We start from the raw sequence: 20,390 nt of genomic DNA on the forward strand, positions 1-20,390 counted from the left end.
GTGGCTTTCGGCGCCACTTGCAGGAAGACGACAATGTTCTCCCCTTCACCAATCGATACGACCGTCTTGCTGTAAGTCGCACAAATTTCTCTGCGATAACAAAAGCAATATCGCGCGTCGGCACAGCGGTGAGACTCTCCCACATCTCATATGTGCGTGCGACGGAAACTACACTAATTTTATTTTTTTTTCATTCTGACGCATTCCGTTGGCGGAATTAACTGAACGTGCCGATGGGTTCAGTCTCATTACCCGTAATCCCAACAAGATTCTGTGTGCGCGACGCTCGCGCGTGTTGTGCGAACCGCGAAATCGTATGCAAATTCTCTTAATTTCAAGATGCTGATTTAGATAGGCTTGATACTTAAACCTCACACACGTGTACTCACAATTTATGTGTCTCGATCGCTAGAGACGACGAGGTCACCGGAGCCTGCTACTTTTGCACTTTAACGAATCGCTTTTCTTTTTATTCTCCTCCTTAAGCGAGACACGTAAATAAACCGTACTATGCTTCAACAAAAATATTACGCCAGTCGATTTTGTTACAGTCATTTATACTTACCTTAATCATCAGGACGACAATTATCAGTAACAGCCAGCGGATAATCGCTGTGAACTGAGAGAAATAAAATGCGGAAGGTCAGAAACGAGATTAAAACTTGATGCACATGTGAACGACAGATGATGGATAACAAGCACGTGCTGTATAGTTAACGTGATAACTCACATTTTCCTTGGTGACTTTGAAGGTGAGAGAGCCGACTACCAGCGTACATTTGAGTGATATGCAGAAGCTGTTCCACCAAGTGAACAGGCTCATCGCCACCCGGCAGTTCTGCGCAGTAAACAAGGTCGATTCCACCAAATGTTTAAGCGGCACTAGTGCGACAAGATCGTAACACGTTTACATTTTTTGGTCCTTTAGTCATGACGCCGCCAAGAAACGAGTATTGGCATATCTGACTTACGTAAGTGCTGGTGAGCAGGTTATATGCCAACGGGCAATAAAGAAAAAAAAAAAAGAACATTATGCAGATCCAACGCCCATTTTGGAATCTATGTGAAGCGATTAAGCCTTCGGGAAGTGGTTAATCGAACGCTATAAATTTGCCCGTTTTATTCTTGCGTCTTTGGCGTAAAGGAAACTGGCTCGCGAACACGTGCTCTCGCGCACCAGTGTGACACACGCGGCGATCATCGCAAATAGCTGGTTGGCGTTGGCACGATGTATAGAAGAGGTTGGCACAAGCAGCGTGATTACGCTGATATTGTTATTCTATCCGAAACATGGCTTTCTGCAAAAGTTCAAAGCAGTGAAATCTTTGACTGTGAAAAGAAATACGCTATTTATCGATATGACCGCGATGTTCGTATCGGTGGGGGTGTCTTGATCGCTGTTAATGAAGAGTTTATTCTTCCTCAAGTGTCCCAGTCGTGTCAGCTTTAGAAATGGTGTGCGTGCGTATTACCATTGACAATAGGAATTGCATTTTTTGCGTATGTTGCAGACCCCCAACTGCACCCCGTTCTTCCTGTGATGAACTTCATGACGTCTTAAATAATATAATTACACGATACCCCACATTGCCTTTTTTTCTGTTGGGAGATTTCAGCCTTCCAAACATCTCATGGCACAGTGGTACCGCCACTATCACAAAGAATTCTTCGGAATGCGCACAGTTTCTTGGTGTTTGTTCCGATTTCAACCTCGCACAGCTTGTCGATGAACCTACTCGTACTACTGCAGTTTCCGCTAATATCCTTGATCTCATTTTTACTACTACACCTGATCTTGTTTCCAAACTTACTTATATCCCTGGTTCAAGCGACCACTTGATTATTCATTTCACTTTGCGTGCCCATGTTTCCACTAAAAAGAGCTTTAAGGTTGTTCGCGATTACAAGCACGCCGATACGGCTTCTATCACGGCAGAAATGGAATCATTCACAGCTGCTTACATCCCCGGTTTTGACGAACGCTCAGTTGAGGATAACTGGCAACTTTTCAAAATTAAACTACTATCTTTAATTGGCAGTTACATACCTCAACGAAAGATACCCTCAAACACTAGATCGCCGTGGTTCAACAACTCTCTTAAACGCCTGCGCAACAAAAAGAAACGGTTATTCCGCCGGGCCAAGTAATCAAATCTCCCCGCTCATTGGTCAACGTACCGTCAAGTGGTAACTGAGTACATCCAAATGACTAGTAACGCTAAAACTACCTTCTTGAATGTTACATTGCTCTCGTTTCTTCAAACGAGTCCGCGCAAGTTTTGGAGTGTTGTTAATGGCACTAAAAGAAACATTATACATTTAACTTACCCTGATGGCACCAGTGTTCCACCTAATCAATGTTGCAGCGTTTTGAATGAGGCGTTTGTCTCTTTTGCCAATGTCATCGTCAATTGACCGAGTGCACCAAGTTCAAACTTCCCTGTGATGGATCCCATAGTAATTGACTGGGTTGGTATTAGCCGGCTAATCAAGAATCTGCAGATTTCGTCTGCCAGTGGGCCTGTTAGTATTAATTCAGAAATATTGAAATGCACTGAGGTGTTTTCATCTATTATTCTTTCTAAAATTTTTGTTCAGTCGTTGCAGTATTCTTCATTCCCGCGTGACTGGAAGAAAGGAAAGGTGGTTCCAGTCCCAAAGTCAGGCAATGCGCATGCTCCCGAGAACTACTGCCCCATTTCATTGACAAGCATCCCACGCAAACTTTTGGAACACATCATTTACTCTCACCTTGTTGAATTTTCGGAAACCAATTCATTCTTTCATTCCTGTCAACATGGCTTCAGAAAAATGTACTCGTGCGAAACCCAACTAGCTTGCTTTACTAATGACCTTTTTGCTGCATCTGACAATAACTTTGACGTTGACTGCATTTTCTTGGACTATGCTAAGGCCTTTGATACCGTAACGCATGATCTACTAAACCTTAAACTCGATCAGCTTAACATTGATCCTTTAGTATTAGCCTGGAACACGGAGTAAGACATTTAGGAGGTGAAACTCCCGTCAGCGCGAGCGAGCGCGGGCGACCAGATAAGGTCACAATTGTTGTATGCGCCGACGGGGCCGTATACAGTGGCGGCGCCATGCGGCGCGTCGTAGAAGCCGCAGCGAAAAAAAAAAAAATGCAGCGCCCGGGCAGGCGGCTTCGGCGCGCTCTCAACGGCGGTAATTTCTTTCCAGGCCGCCAGCACGATAACGGCTCCCCGGGCATATGACCTTTTCTGGTCGCCGCAAACAGCGGAGTTTCCACTCCTAAATGTTTCTTGCTCCGTGGCCTGGAATAAGGACTTCTTTTCCAATCGAACTCACTACGTAACTGCCAATAACGCTTCCTCTGCTTTTTCATCGGTTACATCAGGGTTCCCGCAGGGATCCGTCCTCGGGCCTCTGCTCTTTCTAATTTATATTAACGATCTCCCTGACTGCGTGAAATCGTCTTCAATTAACATATTTGCTGATGACTGCGTAATATATCATAAGATTAGTGACCCCGCCGATTCCACTAAACTACAAGAAGACCTTAACAATTTATCTATATGGTGCAATGCGTGGAACATGAAACTAAACGTAAATAAATGTAAATATATGCGCATATCACGCCGCTCTAACAATACTGACACACGCATGTATTTTCTGAATAGCGCTCCTCTCTGTCAAGTCAATTTTTACAAGTATCTCGGCCTTTGCAACACTCACGATCTATCATGGCACAAGCATGTTGAATTTATAACTTCTAACGCTAATCGCACGCTAGGCTATCTACGCAGAAACTTTTACGCCGTTCCTGCATCTTTAAAACTGACGCTCTACAAAACACTTGTTCGATCAAAATTAGAATATGCCCCGGCCATCTGGGATCCCCCTCAAGTATCACTAACCCTCTCCTTCGAAGCCATTCAGAACCGCGCGTCCCGCTTTATTCTAATTACTCTCGTCATGCTTGCGTAACACTCATGAAGCAAACCCTTAACATACCGGAACTATCAGTACGTCGGGCATACAGTCGCCTCTGCCTTTTCCACAAGATTTACCACAACCCGGTATTAAAAGAAAAACTTCTTACTCCTCCTTCCTGTTTTTCATCCCGCAGCGATCACCTTCATAAAGTTTTCGTGCCATCTTGTCGCAGGAACGCGTACTATTACTCTTTTTTTACCTCGCACCTGCAATGACTGGAACCACCTCCTCGCATCGGTCGCTACTATTATAGACTCATCGAGGTTCAAGGCTGCTGTTTTCCATGCCATGTAACAAATGTTTTATTCATTGCTCTGCATTCTTTTTCTGTGTATATACCACTCCTTCCTGTAGCGCCTGCGGGCCTTGAAAGTATCTAAAATAAATAAATAAATAAATAAATAAATTATCCCTGGTGTGAAGATACACCGACACTCCAGCACATCACATACGAATACCCGAGGTGTCCGGCACACGCCGTCTCGCCAGTAATTACGGACTCACTCGCTAAATGGTCGTGGGAGGCACGACTCACCGATCTGGACTTGGGAAGCCAGCTGGCGACTAACGACCAGGCCCTGCAAGCCGCAGAAGCCAGTGGGGCCCTGGAATAGGGGCTACACCCATATACACCACTCAGATTTATGATTCAATGAAGCTGTTATTCTTCTTGAGTGTCTTTCACATCCGGACAATTGTGTTTGTTTGCCCTATTTTCGAACTTTAAACTGGACTGTGTGACGCGTTTGCCTTTGTTTTTACCACGATGGCGTTAAGGGCCCCGTGCCGCAGAAAACCCGGCGTCCCGCGTCGACCGGCTTTTCGCAAAAGATAATTCCGAACCACGCATACGCAACTATGCAGACCCTCCGTGTAGCGCAAAGTGGTTGCTGAACTAAGTTAATTCTCAAAGTAAAATGCGTCAGAAAAATTGCAAAGTATGACTTTCGCACAACCCTACAGACATGATAGCCTCGGATTGTATAGAGCTTGGATCGCTGTGCTGGGTGACCGAAGTTCGGTCAGACCGTGGGGAATGCAATTGATATTTTTGTTTTTAAAGTGTGAGCTATTGGCGAGACTGCAGCAGCTAAAAGCCGTTGGCTCAATAGAAATCGTGCTATATGAAAGTAAGATAGACAAACACAGGGGGATCTTTCTTAAGTTTTATGAAATTTTTAAAACTCGCTTACGGCAGGAAGCATAATTCTTGTCCTTGAGCTGGATTATTCGAAGAGGCGGACATTACCAGCACAAGAAATTTAAACACATATTCAACTAATTACCGAATTTTTATTAATTACCTTTTGGATTAATTACTTTACGACACATATTGCAATTGACGAATTGTGGCTGTCGAGTTTGCTAGTAGTATCCATTCGAAATGAATTTTCAGGATGACGATATATTCCGAAAGTGTGGGACGAAATACATGGGCGTACGTTCCAGTTACTTTCGTGTTTCAATGCACAAAAGGGCGTTTTCTTAAAAAAAGAAGTGGAACAACAGTTCATTTTTACGGTGACTTTGATGGCGCATATCTCCAAGCTGTTGTCATTTTGGAAATTCATTCTAATTGGATACGTCTGGCAAACTCACCAGCTACAATTTGTAAATTGAAATATGTCCTGTAATATTAATTAAGAAGTTAATTAGTGAATCTTTGTTGATTTGCTGAATGTGTTTCGATTTCTCATGCAAGAAATATCCGCCTCTCTGAATAATCAAGCTCACAGACTACAATTATGGCATCGGCAACAGGCGATTTTTAAAGAATTCCGTAAAACTTCAAAAAGATCACCCTGTTGAGTTTTTGATGTGTGTTAGATAACCTTCATATCGTTCGTTGGTTGGAGGTCTACTTACATCTTCAATTCCGACGAGAAGGAAGAGGTCCGTGAGGATGCTTATGTAGGTGATAACCATTCCGGACACAGCGACAATAAATATTTCTGTAAGAAAAAAGAAAGACGACCATTCCACTCTCTGAAGATAGAATGGCAGCGAAAGCTGATGACAGTCAAAGCTCTCAAACAAAAAGCGGAGTGCTTTCGCTGCCATTCCATCTTCACAGAGTGGAACGGATACCCGGGCTCGCGATTCTCGTTTTCGTTCAGCATCGCGGGAACGTTCTTCGTCGGTGTTCGTTTCGCGCTGGCGCCGTTTACTTTTTATTTGCTGTTCCCACCGGCGCTCCTCGCACGCATGTTGCTTTTCGGGTGTACGAACTATACGTGTCCGCCCCATCGGTAATGCAGCTGTATTTAGCGCCGATACCTCTCCTACTTATATACTGGGATAACCTTGACGTCACGCTACTTTTCACGGTAAGCATTCTAATCTGTTCCACATTTTGACATCTGCGCCGCCGCACTGCACCCGTACGCGATCACACGCAAAGCAAACAACGAAACACATTGTGTATGGGTTTGTTAGAAATCGCTAAGTCCGCTTCTGTTGCTGGACGCCGAAAAAACTACGGAAGTTTAGCCATATACAGCTTTCACTGTAAAACCATAGAAACTGTAAAGGAATAGTCAACTGATATATCGATGGCCTGTCGGTGCACTGATCCTGTTGATTTACCTGTTGACGTGCAGTCTATAGCTTTTAGCTTCAGGTAAACTGCTGCGTCGTCGCTTTTGAGGATGGCGAGCAGGCATGTCATCAGCGCTATTGTATGTATCGTCTGGAAATAATAAAAAAAGAGAAAGTAGTTAGTTCCAGTGGGACCTAAGTTCTTCGAAAGTGATTAGTTCTCAGCAAGAATTCAATAAGAGAGAAAAGCGTGATTAGAAATCGCCACTAAAAGTTGAAGGCCACAAGGTGTGTAGTATAGGGGGCTTGCAGGTGACGAATGATAGCTGTCGCCAACTTGTGTTTTTAACGAATCAGCGTCTCGAATCTGCTTTCACGTTAGAATCCCTGTGCAGTGCGCAATGCTTCTTGTTGATTTATTTGTTGACTTGTTGCTTAACGGCGTACTCCAAAAAAAGTTACACATCGTCCTTTCGACTTTCAGTAGAAATACACGAATAATAATAATAATAATAATAATAATAATAATAATAATAATAATAATAATAATAAAAGCAAACGGACAGAATTCCATAGAATGTTTGAAATACTCTCAGTCGTAATTGCAGGTCGATCTCTAAACGTGTGCAGAATGCAAAGTGCCGCCGTTTCGCACAAGAGCGTGCACGAGGTTTTCAGTCGCACTTACAAAGGAGGCACTTGCCATGGTTTGTATGCTGGGCTTGTTGGTAAAAGTATGCTTTGACTTCCAGCAGTCCATGCTCTCAGTCCGTCCCCGTTAGGAAAGGCAGTTGGCGGATTCTAAATAAAGAAGAAAAAGAATACGAGTCCTCAACACTGAAATTTCGCGTCTGGGAAACAATAAAGAAAAGAAAATATAAATAAATAAATTAATTAATTAATAAATTCTTTATTTTTTCAACAGCTGGTGGGGCGAAAAGCGGTTGCAAACTACTTGAAAGGGCCTGAAGGCTCACGTACATGGCAGCGGTTTTACAGGCCGGATGCGTACAAAAATGCACTAGCGCAATACAGCAATGAAGATAGTAAATTAAGATGGATAACATATTAAAAAGTTGAATAATTATTACAAACACAGTGAAGGCGATTACTCAGTGAATAGACACATTCAGGAGATGTTTAGTATACGAAGCGAACGTTAAATGTTAAACGTCAACACAAATCAGAAAATAACAAAAATAACGATGAACGCAATGCGGTGAGCCAATAATAGTCATTCTAAGGGTAATAGGACAACATAAAATGAGAAAGTTACCCAAGAGTTACTGTTAATGAACATTAGCCCACCTGTATGTGCCGCTTCACGGCGTGTGCACGCCTCCTTGTAGGCGCCACTATGGTCGGAACAGGTGACCAGCGCCTAGCAAGCTGCGTTTGCACGATAGATGTATTTAGATTAACGAGGCATCACATGAAGTTTATGACATACGGACGAGGTTTATAATTTAATGTATGTAGTAGGTGGGCTCCCGGAAAGTAATAGCGGAGATGGCCATCGTACATCTGCCCATGACAGTGAGCGGCAAATATCCAGGCCGATACAAATAGTATTCTTGGCATGACGCTCAGTAGCGTTAACTTGGGATGAGGTGTAAAATTTATTTGGCTGAGTTACACATTTCGATGACTTGTTGTGGCAAGCAGTGACGGGGAGGCTGTATGCCCGCGCTCGCGCTACTTGTTCAGCGTTAGGTTACTTGCCATTTGTTAGCAGCTCACTTACACGTCTTCACTGTCAGATGTCTTCAATGTAAAGTTTGCGCCACGTATGTAGTCCAGTAATTTACGGCAAGGAAAAAAAGAAGACAAAAAAATTACCGACGATTACGTTACTTCCTAATGCGAAATTTGAGCGCAGCAAATAAGCTGTTTCACCTTTTCGATAGATTGAGGCAAAGAAATCGAGCAACACATGTATGCGCTATCACAGAATTTTTTTTTATTTTTCACACGTATTCCTTTAACAAAGACTCCACTAACAGTTCTTGACAGTCATGAAGGAAGCTTTGTGGTCGGAGAAATAGACTGATATATGTTCGACTTGGTACACCAATGCTTGATTCTCAAAGACGAGATCTATACAAGTGCCTCGCGAGGTTGTCACAGCCGTGGGACGCGTTACGAGCGAGAGGAACGGGATGTTCTCCCGCATAAGTGTTAGGAAATTGCTGTTTGTCTTTATGTCAAGCCGCCACCGATCTGGCTCTCTGATTGCCACCGCACAGGGCGAACGACAGCGGCAATTTCGGCTCGGGCGGTGCACATATACAGATCCGCCGCCACCGATCTGGCTCTCTGATTGTCACCGCACAGGGGTTGCATTGGAGGAGGAGCGAAGAAAGGAATTAAGTTCGAGCCGGCGCTTTGACAACCGGAGACTCGCAGGAAGAGGGGGGAGGGGGGCGGCGTGTACACCCAGCGGCAAACGATGGGGGCAGAAGCGCGCGCAGCAAGCGGACAACACGATAAAGGGAGGAGGGAAGAGATAGCAGCGACTGACTGATGCCGCTGACGCCGATAGTGAGTCAACCCCAGCTGCGGAGTTGGTTTCAGGGACAACGCCGCCGATGCCGACACAAACAATATGATACCCTCGCTTCCGCAGCGCTAAGAAGCAGGTCTAGCCGTGGGAAGGTGGTCACGTATTCGTCGACGTGCCGGGGCCTACGTGAAATAACCGGCGCGTCGGCAACTGAAGAGCACCCTATCCGCCACACAAGAACAGGGGGGGGGGGACCCTTTCCTCCTCTTTCTGCATGGCGGCGACGGTGTTCTATGCAGTCACGTTATCTTGACTCTCTAGCGGCGTCAGCGGCATCCAGCGGTATCAGTCGGTCGCTGCTAGCGCTGGGGGGATGAAAGGGGGGCGGAGCTGGTTACGAGGCCGACGACGACGCGAAACCCAGGAACGGACGCCAAAGAGCTGCGCTCTAAAATATGATAAGTAAGAAAGAGTGTTGGTGACAACATTAAACTCTATAAATAAGATGTACGCATGGTGAAAATTTTTGACGCCCATGCTTACCGTCGTCGTCGTCTTCTTTATTTTGTCAACGTGGCTATGTGATCACGTCTGGTCATTTGGGGCTGAGTGAGCCGATGATCTGTTTAACTTGTCAGCCTATGCCATAAGCACTAGAAACATTCAATATGTAGCGGTTGCCTTTTCGCTCTTTTTTAAAGCTATACTATTTATTAAAGATCGCATGTCACAGGTGTCGCAAATTGGTCACGTCAGCTGGATTACCCGACCAGGTGGACATCACTTGCACGACAAATTGCAACGTTCAATTGGTTAATTGACAAGTTCACAATGAACGTATTGGGTTAATAAATTATGGAACATGGCACAATTTCGGAATCGACGCTCACGACATTCAAAAATTAATGTCAACTTAACGGAAATTCTTCGAATATCAGAGTGACAGATGCGTTTAACGGGGTTATATAATCCGAAAATGGCTTTTCTGCCGGCAGTCGGACGGGACAGGTATACCACCTAGCTTGTCCCTATAGTATAATGTTCCTATATGTCGTAAAGACCTGCCTAATGCTACGGAAGGAGACGACCGGAACAGTCAAATGGCGCAGCCCATTCCGGGGGATCGGTCAAGAATCGGGCGGTGAAAAGACTGTTATCATTTTTTTTAGAAAAATAATGTGAAATGAAATAAGTAACTTGTAATTATGAAATGAAGTGCCAACTGTTACAGATATGAAAGCTTACATGTCTAAATACTATAAAGAGTATGTGAGCATATGAATTGCCTTTGTAATTAGGGTAGTTTGTTCGGCTTCTGGTAAAGGCCCCCCCCCCCCTCACCAAACCAGATAGCAAACTTTAGTTATACGCTAGAAATTGTTACGTGCCATCTAGGGAGCGTTCTACCGCAATAATTTTCAAAGTTGGTTCATTATTAGAAGGTATTTCAGGAGCCGAGCTTCACTGACAACATAGACACTCTCTCCACTTGCCCCGTCTAGCCTCCGCAAGCAAGTTCCTTCCCTATTGCTTCGGGTACACGTTACGGTGGCCGTAGCCTTCGTTTTACAGAGAAGTTATATATGGCTAGGGTTCCGTTCATTTTTGTTCCCCGTGAACAGAAACTATCATCCTCAAGGGCTCATACCCCCATAAGCAAGAAAAAAATGCGATGGCTCATAGCCCCGTAAGGCAGAGGCTACAAGCTTTCAGCAAAGTGAAGCGAACATTGCTTAAATTCTTTCTAATCACGCATACAACATACAGAACAGCATGTCCAAAACTGTCATCATCAATGGCTCATACCCCCGTGAGCAATGGCTTATACCCCCGTAAGCAAGCAAAAGATGCAATGATAGTCCCGTAAGGGTCATGGCTACTCACTTTGCGTGAATTAGCTGCGGTGACACTGCCACTGTTGTCGTTGTCGGTGATTTCAATGTGGATGTGTCGTACCGAAAAGGGAGCCCTTTACGCGTTCACTGTTGCAGACATATCTCCTTTGCGATGCCTGCGATGCCACACCGATACGGCCCTGCCGACCACCCAGTGGCGTATGTGCATCGATTTGACATTATCAAAGAATGTGATTGCAGTTGCGAGTGAAATAATGACCACCGACCAAGACAATATATGAGTGTGCGTACCTTTCGTCAGGATGACTACCCATCAAGACAATATATGAGTTCGTACCTTTGTTCAAAATTATGTCTAACCTCCGTGCCATCTGCTAAACAACTTCGCTGGTCAACCACCTTCACAGAGTGAAACGACTCATGATCTTTTTTTTTATCGCGTATTTGCCGCGCAGCGCACTTCCAGCGACAGTCACGCGCGCAAGCCCTCGAGCTGTTGCGTTTGTTTTGTTTCGCTCTGTGTGGGTTCTTCTGAGCTGCTCATGATCTTGCGAGCTGTGCACGAGAACAGCTGCGTTGTTGTCTGGCTGCTTTTATGAAATGGATCCTTTAGTGCGTGCACGTTTGGAGAGGCTGGTCGAGAGCCAAATGACGAAGCTTTATTGACGAAGATAGAACGAGCACGAAAGTATGAGATTTTTGAAGCTGATCTCATAGCAAGGGCTGGCAGCACATGTGTTAGAGCGCCATCTTTGTGCCTATCTTCACAAGACGTAAGATTTCTTGATCAGTTTAACCGTGGATGACAGAATTGCGTGTTCCGTGACTCATAATGATGCTATCAGTGTGACGTTTTGTGAAGTGTTGTGACGACATTGCTTGATGCTTTCTTGTAGCTATGTATTCCGTGCAACCTGTCGATAAATGTTGAACGAAAAAACCAGTCATAAGCGACAAAGGACAAGAAGAGATGTTCACACCACAACGACTGGACTATCCACTGAGCTTTATTAGAAACGGCACAGTCCCAGCAAGACCAGCAGAGCATGCGCAACAGCATCACTAATCACAGAGCATTGAAAAGACAAGATATCACAACTATCGTGACCGACCTAAAAAAGCAAGTTCTTTTTCAAATAAGCGCACCAAGGTTGTACCAGAGTCCTTCCATGTTTTTCTGGTCACGAAACTCCGCCGTCACGCTATGGGAGAGGTTCATATGCTGCCCAAAGGTGCCGCGACGCGGCGCCACTGTGCCACAGAGGGCATCGTTCGTGTACCGAAACGCGCGCGCAGTGCGAGGCAAGCTGAGTGATCGGGTGCGTTATGTGCATGTGCTGCGCTATTTTTCGAGTGCTGGGCTGTTTGGTTGAAGTGGCGGGGTGGGACAACGATGCGAACACGTGTTGCGTGCCTGGGTGCCGTTCCGGCTACAAGGGCACGACCGAAAAGGTGTCGTTGTTCTGTTTACCTAATAACAAGGAGCAGCGCGAGAAATGGAAGCGGGCCATACCGCGGCAGGAAAGTGGCGGTTTTAATTTCGAATCGAAGTATACGCGTGTGTGCGCGAAACACTTTGACGCCTCGGACATCGTCACTGCGTACAATTTCAACATCAACGGCGACGACGTGTCCCTGGAGCGTGAGAAGCCGACGCTGAAGACTAACGCCGTTTCAAAGATGCTTTTAACAAACTTCTTGCATTGTGAATGGTGGACCATTTATGACCGGACGCCTCTGTACTATCTGTATTTCGCTCCGCTTATTTTACATGATAAATAAATGATCGTGCTTGTATTTTGTTTTTGCACCAACACGTTTTATTTCTTTTCTTAATCGAATTATAAAGTTTTTTTTTCATTTTTCGACCATGATAAGAATATCAGGACCGGTGATTGCAACATTTTAACACATTGTAAATAGTTGCGAATTAAGAACCAAAATACCTAGTCTTGTCGTTTCTGCGTCGAAACCACGAGCAGCGTGAATAAGTGCTGGGCTTACTGACGCTTCTAAACGACTGCTTGCTAAGGCAATTGCCTAATTACAGCTAGTTTCAACCGAACCTAACACTTCAGGTTCACCTTAATCCGTTGTTAAAAGCCGCACCGAAGACATTTAGTAGCGAAGTTCGTCTTGCATTATCTTATTCAGAAATGGCATCGCTTTGCAAGAAATCTTAAGCGCATGGAGCAGCTCAGTTCGCTTTTCTTTGTCATGAAGTATTCTACGGTAGCAGCCCTTTGCAATAGCAATTTCATTCTTTCGTTCTCGTTGTAAGATACTGCCCACAGAGTCCTTCTCTGCCACAGTTTAACAGAAACTGAACCGCTGTGCTCGGCGAACAATCTGGCGCTATGCGCAACGGAGAATTGGCGCTTACTCATCTGGTGATAAGTGGGACCACTGGCGTTTTGTTGCGAATGCGCGGTGTTTAATTTAAGGCAAATATTAAAAAGCGGAGCCCACCGAAGCGTTGAGGCGAACGGCGGTGATGAAGAAATCCGGACCGAGACCGCCCGGCCGTGTACAGCGGACGCACTTCGACGGGGGCGAAATGCAAAACACCCGTTTATTTAAATTTAGGCGCATTTTAAAGGATCCCAGGTGATCAAAACTAATCCCGAGTCCCCCACTACGGCGTGCCTCATAATCGTATCGCGGTTCTGGCTCTTAAAATTCCAGATCTTTCTTTTTTTTCGGTCTGAGACCACCGCAAGCTCCATGTTATGAGCGGCTTTTTTTTTTTTTCGTCCCGTGCGCTCATATCATCGCAGAAGACACGCTCAGGCAGTAATTTAATTATATTCAATGTTAAAAATAGTTACGTGAAACTAAAGTGATGGTTGAGGAAGTTGAGAAAGCTAGAATACCGAGGCTGCCCCGCACACAACCACAGCGGCAGCGGCGTTCGCATGCCCTCTCATGCACGGTTGCGCCTCTAGCGGCGGGCGCTTGCGCTATATGAAACTGAGGCGGCAGTTTCGTGACCAGAAAAAACATGGAAGGACTCTGGTTGTACTAATGCAGTCGTCACCTAATAACCCGATGTAGTACGCTTCCGGGATTTCTCGCTCTTCTTTGCCCTTGCCTCTACCAAGAATCGTTACATGAACAATGGGTAACAGGGTAACTGAACGATGGGTAAAAGCCACATCCATTGCAATGGCGAGGCAGACAGACAGGCAGGCAGACAAAGAACTTTATTGATGGTCCTGAGGAACCGCATAGGGTACCTGCCTTTTCAGGGAGTCCTCCTAGCCGTCGAGGGCCGCACCCACGTCGGGGTCGGAAGATCGTGGTCCTCCGCCCTGTCGCAGGCCCTCTGGACAGCCCGTAGTTGCTCTGATAGGTCGCCGCTCTTAAGGGCTGCCTCCCAGTCCGTTAGAATGGTAAGCGATGAGCTGCGTAACGCAGGGCATTGCAAGAACATACGAGATAAAGAGCAGTACACCTCCCCAGTTTGCACCGTCATCGGACCCCAGGGAGGAGTGGTGCTCACGCAGCCGTTCATTAATACATCGACCAGTTTGGCCTATGTAAACTCTCTCGCATATGAGAGGGAACTTATACGACCCGTGCGACACATGCCGTGAAACGGTTTTCGTGCTGCGTTGTGCAAACGTGGTTCCTTGCCCTGCCTCGAGAAATGCGCGAGCACAGACCCGAAAGCTTGCAAGGAGCGGAAAACACTAAATTTACTATACCTGTTTGGCCGCAACATTTTTGATGTTGTGGCTCACTTTATGCACATACGGCATGACTTCGAGTTTTCTACTTTCCGTTGCCCCCAACATCTGCCAGCTTCGTACGTTCTTTCTTAAGCTTCTAAAGCAGCGATTCAGCCACCGCTTTCAAAAGGGGCTGACATACAATTCCAAACGTTGTAATTGTATGTCAAAGCTACTTTTAATAGCGTGGTGACAGCTTTCTTCAAGTTCATTGCGGAAACAATTCATTGCAATCCCTCTTTTAACAATCTTTGAGTGAGCGCGTGGGTGACGGGTGGCCGCGATTCACAGCAGCCGCTGCAGACAATCCTACCAGACGAGGTGCGCTACTCTGGCGCCATCTCGTAGCCATTGTCGCTGCTTTACGGTTCTCACGCCTTCGACATACCCTCCTCCGCTTCCCGCCTCATGGTTCCGCTGCACCCTCCTTTCCGTTTCCTCCTCGCATCATTCATCTCCCGCCGCGCTCCACGTTCGCTTTGATCTTTGGCTGTGCTCGTTCGCTGGGTTACGCCGAGCTACGACGCCGAGGCACGGCGGGGCTCACCGCAAGAACGGGCGCTTAAGAGCTACGCTCTAAAGAAAAGTTCACTCACACGCCAGCGTTGTATAGCTAACATTCAAAGAAATGACTTTGGAACGTCGGCAAGAGTGATTACCGCTCGTTACACAGTAACAAAAGGAGTAGCGCTGCTTCGATCCTGGCATAGCTTCTCGCACCTTATCTACACCCAACTAACACGAAAATTTACGCCCGTTCTATCGCCAACGCATCAAGAATACGTGAACGGGCGCATACCTTAATCAACGCGCCGAAGCATGGTGACGGCCGTAGGAAACTCTATGGTGACGGCGACTACACCGACTGCACACGAATGTTCGAAGCTGAAAGTTCCGTGACGGTGCACGGCATAATTGCAGGCGAATATCAATAATATTTCTTTACTATAAACTTTTACAAACTACAGAACATCTATACGCTCCAAGTCTTTTGCGCAGCAAGAGCAAATCTATCGCAACCAAACCCGCTAGCGACTAAGCAGAAAATAAACAATAGGATAGTGACCGCACAGAGGAACATTACTGAATCAGAAACACGACAGTCCGCTGCTTCAAAGTGTTTGCAAATAAAGAACGAAGAGCAAAACACAGTGATCCTGATTGAATTATTAAACGGAAAGTCTGGACAGCTTGGAATACATTTCTAGCGCAGCTTTAGTAAGGCTAATGATGATGGACCTGTGTCATGGCTCGCGCTCACTAACAGGGATGTGCGAAGAATCAGGCGGCAGGAGGTATAGCTATACAGGAAATCCTTATTTGGAAACAATAGTACAAGAACGTGTACGCTGATAGCACCGTTTCGACAAGGCTTAATGAGCTCAGAAAGCGCTTACATGCCTCTGAAGCTGTGACCAAAGCTACGTGTCGTTCACCTATGGAGTCCACGATATTCGTCGAAACAGAGGTTTGCTAGGCCGCACCGGGGTGTCATGCACACCGATTGTATAAATAAGGAGGAAGCGGAGGCAGCTGAGGCAAGCATAGACGCGTCACCACTTGATCAAACATGGCGGCCCCCACGAGATCGCAGTGGAAATTGACATTTCCTCTTTGACCATGCACTTACATTCACCGCTTCGAATGAGCGTCGCTTGAAGTGCGTACTCATCACTTCGTTGCAACGCCACAACTTGGCTTTGTATTTTCGTACTTATTCCTGGAAGGAAACACAACTCGAGCGTTTATATACTCTACTGGGAGGTTGGCTTTATTAAGCTGAACCGCCGACCTTAATTTTGTACACGGGCCCTTAATTCTTTGATGTGACAGTACCAAAAAGCAGTCATTTTTGTTTCTCTTTCCTGAGTTGAGTTGTTGAGTTGAGTGGTTGTAGGCTACTGGTGGGATTAGCCTTGCACTTGCTGCCGGTCTCTTTCCTGAAGCAATTTTGCAACACGGTAACTTTCACTACCACCGAGGCCAGCAAGCACCCCCACGAGCTCTCGCGTGGCGTTTAGGCACGTGACCGTGCGGAGCGCGACGAAAAAGCAGAAGAAGAAGAACGAGCAGCCGCAACGGTCGCCGGCGCTGATCCACGTAAGTGCGTTCTTTTGGCCCACCCTCTTCGAAGAACGGGCTTGCGCCGTCCTATCCAAAAAATACATGAAAGACAACAGTGAATAAGCATGTGCCCCAAGAGCAGCAATGCCTGACAAGCCGCGCTTTTCACAGCGAAGCTGTATACCTCTACCGCCCAAGGAAATTTTCGCGTCGTTGTTGGCGTGGTAAGCGAAAAACTGTCCATACGTGAGCCGATCCCGGAGATCGAGCAATGCCGGGCCGACCCGTGGCGGAGGTGCAGTTCGCCATTAAGGGGCACAAATACACAGCTTCGCTGGTCATCCTTCTTCACAGAGTGGAAGGGCACTGGGATTTTTTTCTGGCATTTGCTAGCTCGTGCCGATTGGGTAGCACATCCTACAGCTGGATTATCAGATGAGGCAAACGAAAGGACGAGCAGTGCTGGACAGACACGGGATGTGTAGCAGAGGAAATCGACAGGGAATCAGTACGCGACAGGGTGGGCTGTATTGTTAACGCTGACACTGCTAATTCTATCTTCTTATTCGCAGCTGTAATATGGCGCCGCCGCAACAAGCAGCTGCGCTTCAGGAAGCCGACGAGAAGTACAAAGCTGCCCTCAAACGCCTCGTCATAGGGGTGAGCGCGACTACTCGGAAAATCGGGAGTGCACTAAATGCGCACGAAGGTTCGGTAGACATACAATAGTATGCGTGCCAACAGGTATCAAATCTTGCCAAGACAACAAGCCCGCGATGTAGTGAGCTTGCTTGACTCCGCTTACAAGTATCCGGCGTCGCTAAAAAAAAGTATTAATAATAAAGAAAAACGCTAGGGGTGGTGTTTCCGGGAAGTTGTGGTAGATATATCGGCAAATTTCCCAAAACGAAAGAGCGACGGGAAATTGCTGTTGCATTCTCTCAATGCACACTTGTTCGCAAGCGTCGTATTTGAAAATTTAAACGGTGCGGGCGTAAAATACGCCACCAGTGACTATAAGGTTTTTATCATTATTCATTGTCACATGCATTGCTGTTTGTTTGCGCGGGGTTCTACTGTTTAGATACGACGCTAAGAAAGCTAATACTGTAGAAAAATAGTTATAGAACAGTTATGAATGCGCATAATACCCCGGATATTTAATCGTCGATCGGTCAGTTTAATTTGCTGACTAGACATCAATTGTGTGAAAAAAAGAAAATAAAAAGGAAAAAAAAAAGTCTATTTTAATAAGCACCTATTAGGTAGGAGAGAGGAGACTTGAAAGAACGATACATTCATATAGATACAACCTACAGCTTCAGAAACTTACACTTTTCCAGATCCATAGGGCTCGTACCAACTACGGTTTCGAAATGCTTGTTTATCAAATGCGCAACATTTTGAATATATATTCTACACTATATGGTATCTGAGTGTGTTTTGTATGCACAAAATAAAAAAGCATTCTATTTATTGTCTCTTAAAAAACATCAGAGGTCTCACTTTGTGCTGGTGACGCCTTTCTATGCGCATGTACTACTGATTTTGACAATTTGTATTTTGTTTTTTGGTTAATGCGCACTTATTTTTAGCATTCTTGTATGTACTCACATATTACTGTTGTAACCGATAAGTGCTTATTAACCGCAAATTTTTGCTCTTTTATTTTCTAAGGAGGACGGGAATGAAAAGCGCCTGTAACCTTGCTCCCCATGGTTCGTTTTCTTTTGTAAACGAACCAAAATAAACTTAAAATTCCAAGTTCTTCCTCTTTGCTTTATGTCAGCGATCAGTAGTGTCAAGCTGCGACACGTCGTATGAAGCGTTCAAATGATTATAACTATAGGCTTGATATGTGATAAAACACTTATCAATGGAGCTTCATAGTCGTGTTCTTACCCAAACCTGTCACCACGTCTTGCAGGAGGGAACCGTCGCGCTCAAGTACGGCTCCATGTACTTCGCGGTACCAACCGTCAGGGTGAGCGCGCATTCACCGTCCTTGTCACGTGGATCACCAAATGATTCAGCATGTTCCAGCACCACGCGAAGAAATTATATGCAGCTGGAATTCATCATTTTTACCCTTGTCAATATACGGGCTACCTGAGGTAGTGATTTTGGCTAGTTGATCTGCCTACGTGGAAACCGAGTTGAGCTAATATGGACAAGGACACACGCAAGAAGGGAAATACAAGGCGCTATATTGTGTTTCGTTCTTATGTAGGGCCTACAGTCTTTTTAGCGAGTAGTACTACTAGAATTTCGAAGGATCAGATTCGGCTGGAAAACAGACTGTTTTAGTGCATATGCTCGTTAATACGAAAGCGCCCTGCCGGTATCATCAACGGGGAGAAAATGAGCTGTTTTAGCCGATACGTTAAGGGAGTGCACATTTCTGATTCGATTTTCTGCATTAAAAGAAGGTCTTGGACGTGGAAATCGACGAACAGATACTAGCAACCCTCAGGGCGCCCTAGGTTATTTACCTATAGCTACAAATAAGTACCTGCACTCTAGAGCAGGCCATCGTAACGTTTGCGTTCGCTCCGGCTCACTCGTTCGTACGCTATGCTGCTACATCGGGTCTCACAGCGAGTAGCGTAGGGCCTGAGAAACACAAATGCTTGCTGGGGTTTGGTCGAGATGAGTTATGCCCGACTACAATGCACGTACCGTTCTCGCCGAAGAGGCCAACGAGCTGGTGGTCCATGTCACTGTGTATTACAGCGCACACCGGGACAAGGACAGGAAGTGTCGAGGACAAGCGACGACTTCCAACTTTATTTTTTATTTCCTGCGAATAACCACATGCAATTGCTAAAAAAAAAAAAAAGTGAGGAAAGACAAAAAAAAAAAAAAACCTCCCCGTCGGGGAATCGAACCCCGGTCTCCCGCGTGACAGGCGGGGATACTGACCACTATACTAACGAGGAGCGCTGGTTCGCAACGTCTTAAAGACAGGTGACATGCTGTTAGCACTGACAAATGGCACTGATCAATGCCTCCTTTACTAGATGCCTGCCGCGTGAGCCGAGAAGCTGGTTCCTGCCCCTTTCCTCTTTACTCTTCCCCACCCGGGTTAACCCGGGTCGGCTGCGAGCGCTAGCTGCGGTGGCCGCTGCAAACCTAAATCACGTAGCCATGCCTCCGAGATTTTAGCGGCGTCTGATGCGATCCCGGAGGCACAGGACCCACAGTCTCTCGTCAGGCCATTGGTCGAGCGCGCGCCAGCCTAGTAATCGTCACTTCCTCCGCAACAGGAAGTGGGTCGGCTGCGAGCGCCGTCTCTCCGCGACTCCCCTGAACTACGGGAACCTCCGCTCCAATAGGAAGACTAGCGACGCGGCAGGCATCTAGTAAAGGAGGCATTGCACTGATAAACGTCTATACTTGGAGTACAAATTTCATTTTTAGCCACTGCTGCGGCAGCTGGAAGCAGAATAATTGCCCAAATGACATACGGAGATCACAGCAAGGGTTTCTTACTATGGCAGCATAAAGTTAGGCCTTGTGCATTTCGTGCCGCATCTGCGGAATACCTCGCCTTTAACATTTCTGTGCAACAGCGGTGTAGCAGGAGACACATTGCGCTCTATCCGTTGTACGACGCGTCGGAGTGCGACTCGCCGTATATACAACGATTCGCAAAATACGGTACCAACGAGCGAGCCGCGCATAGGCTCCGCCCATAACCTCAGCCCTGCACGCATG

At 46.1% G+C, this 20,390-nt stretch overlaps 1 protein-coding gene and 1 non-coding gene across 2 annotated transcripts in view; one reads left to right on the top strand and one right to left on the bottom strand.

Annotated features, from left to right (window-relative positions):
• The first annotated feature begins 16,430 nt into the window (after positions 1-16,430).
• Positions 16,431-20,390, top strand: part of LOC142572037 (high affinity cAMP-specific and IBMX-insensitive 3',5'-cyclic phosphodiesterase 8B-like) — a 34,119-nt gene continuing 30,159 nt past the window's right edge. The window contains exons 1-3 of the mRNA XM_075680837.1: positions 16,431-16,709; positions 17,246-17,333; positions 18,601-18,657. Of these exons, the coding sequence (XP_075536952.1) occupies positions 17,253-17,333; positions 18,601-18,657 (138 nt within the window). The 5' untranslated portion in view covers positions 16,431-16,709; positions 17,246-17,252. The remainder of the gene's footprint in view (positions 16,710-17,245; positions 17,334-18,600; positions 18,658-20,390) is intronic.
• On the bottom strand, positions 19,541-19,612 carry TRNAD-GUC (transfer RNA aspartic acid (anticodon GUC)). Its single transcript has one exon. It is a non-coding gene; the product is annotated as a tRNA-Asp (tRNA).

This window comes from Dermacentor variabilis, chromosome 2, assembly GCF_050947875.1.
Source record: "Dermacentor variabilis isolate Ectoservices chromosome 2, ASM5094787v1, whole genome shotgun sequence".
Taxonomy (NCBI): Eukaryota; Metazoa; Arthropoda; class Arachnida; order Ixodida; family Ixodidae; genus Dermacentor; species Dermacentor variabilis.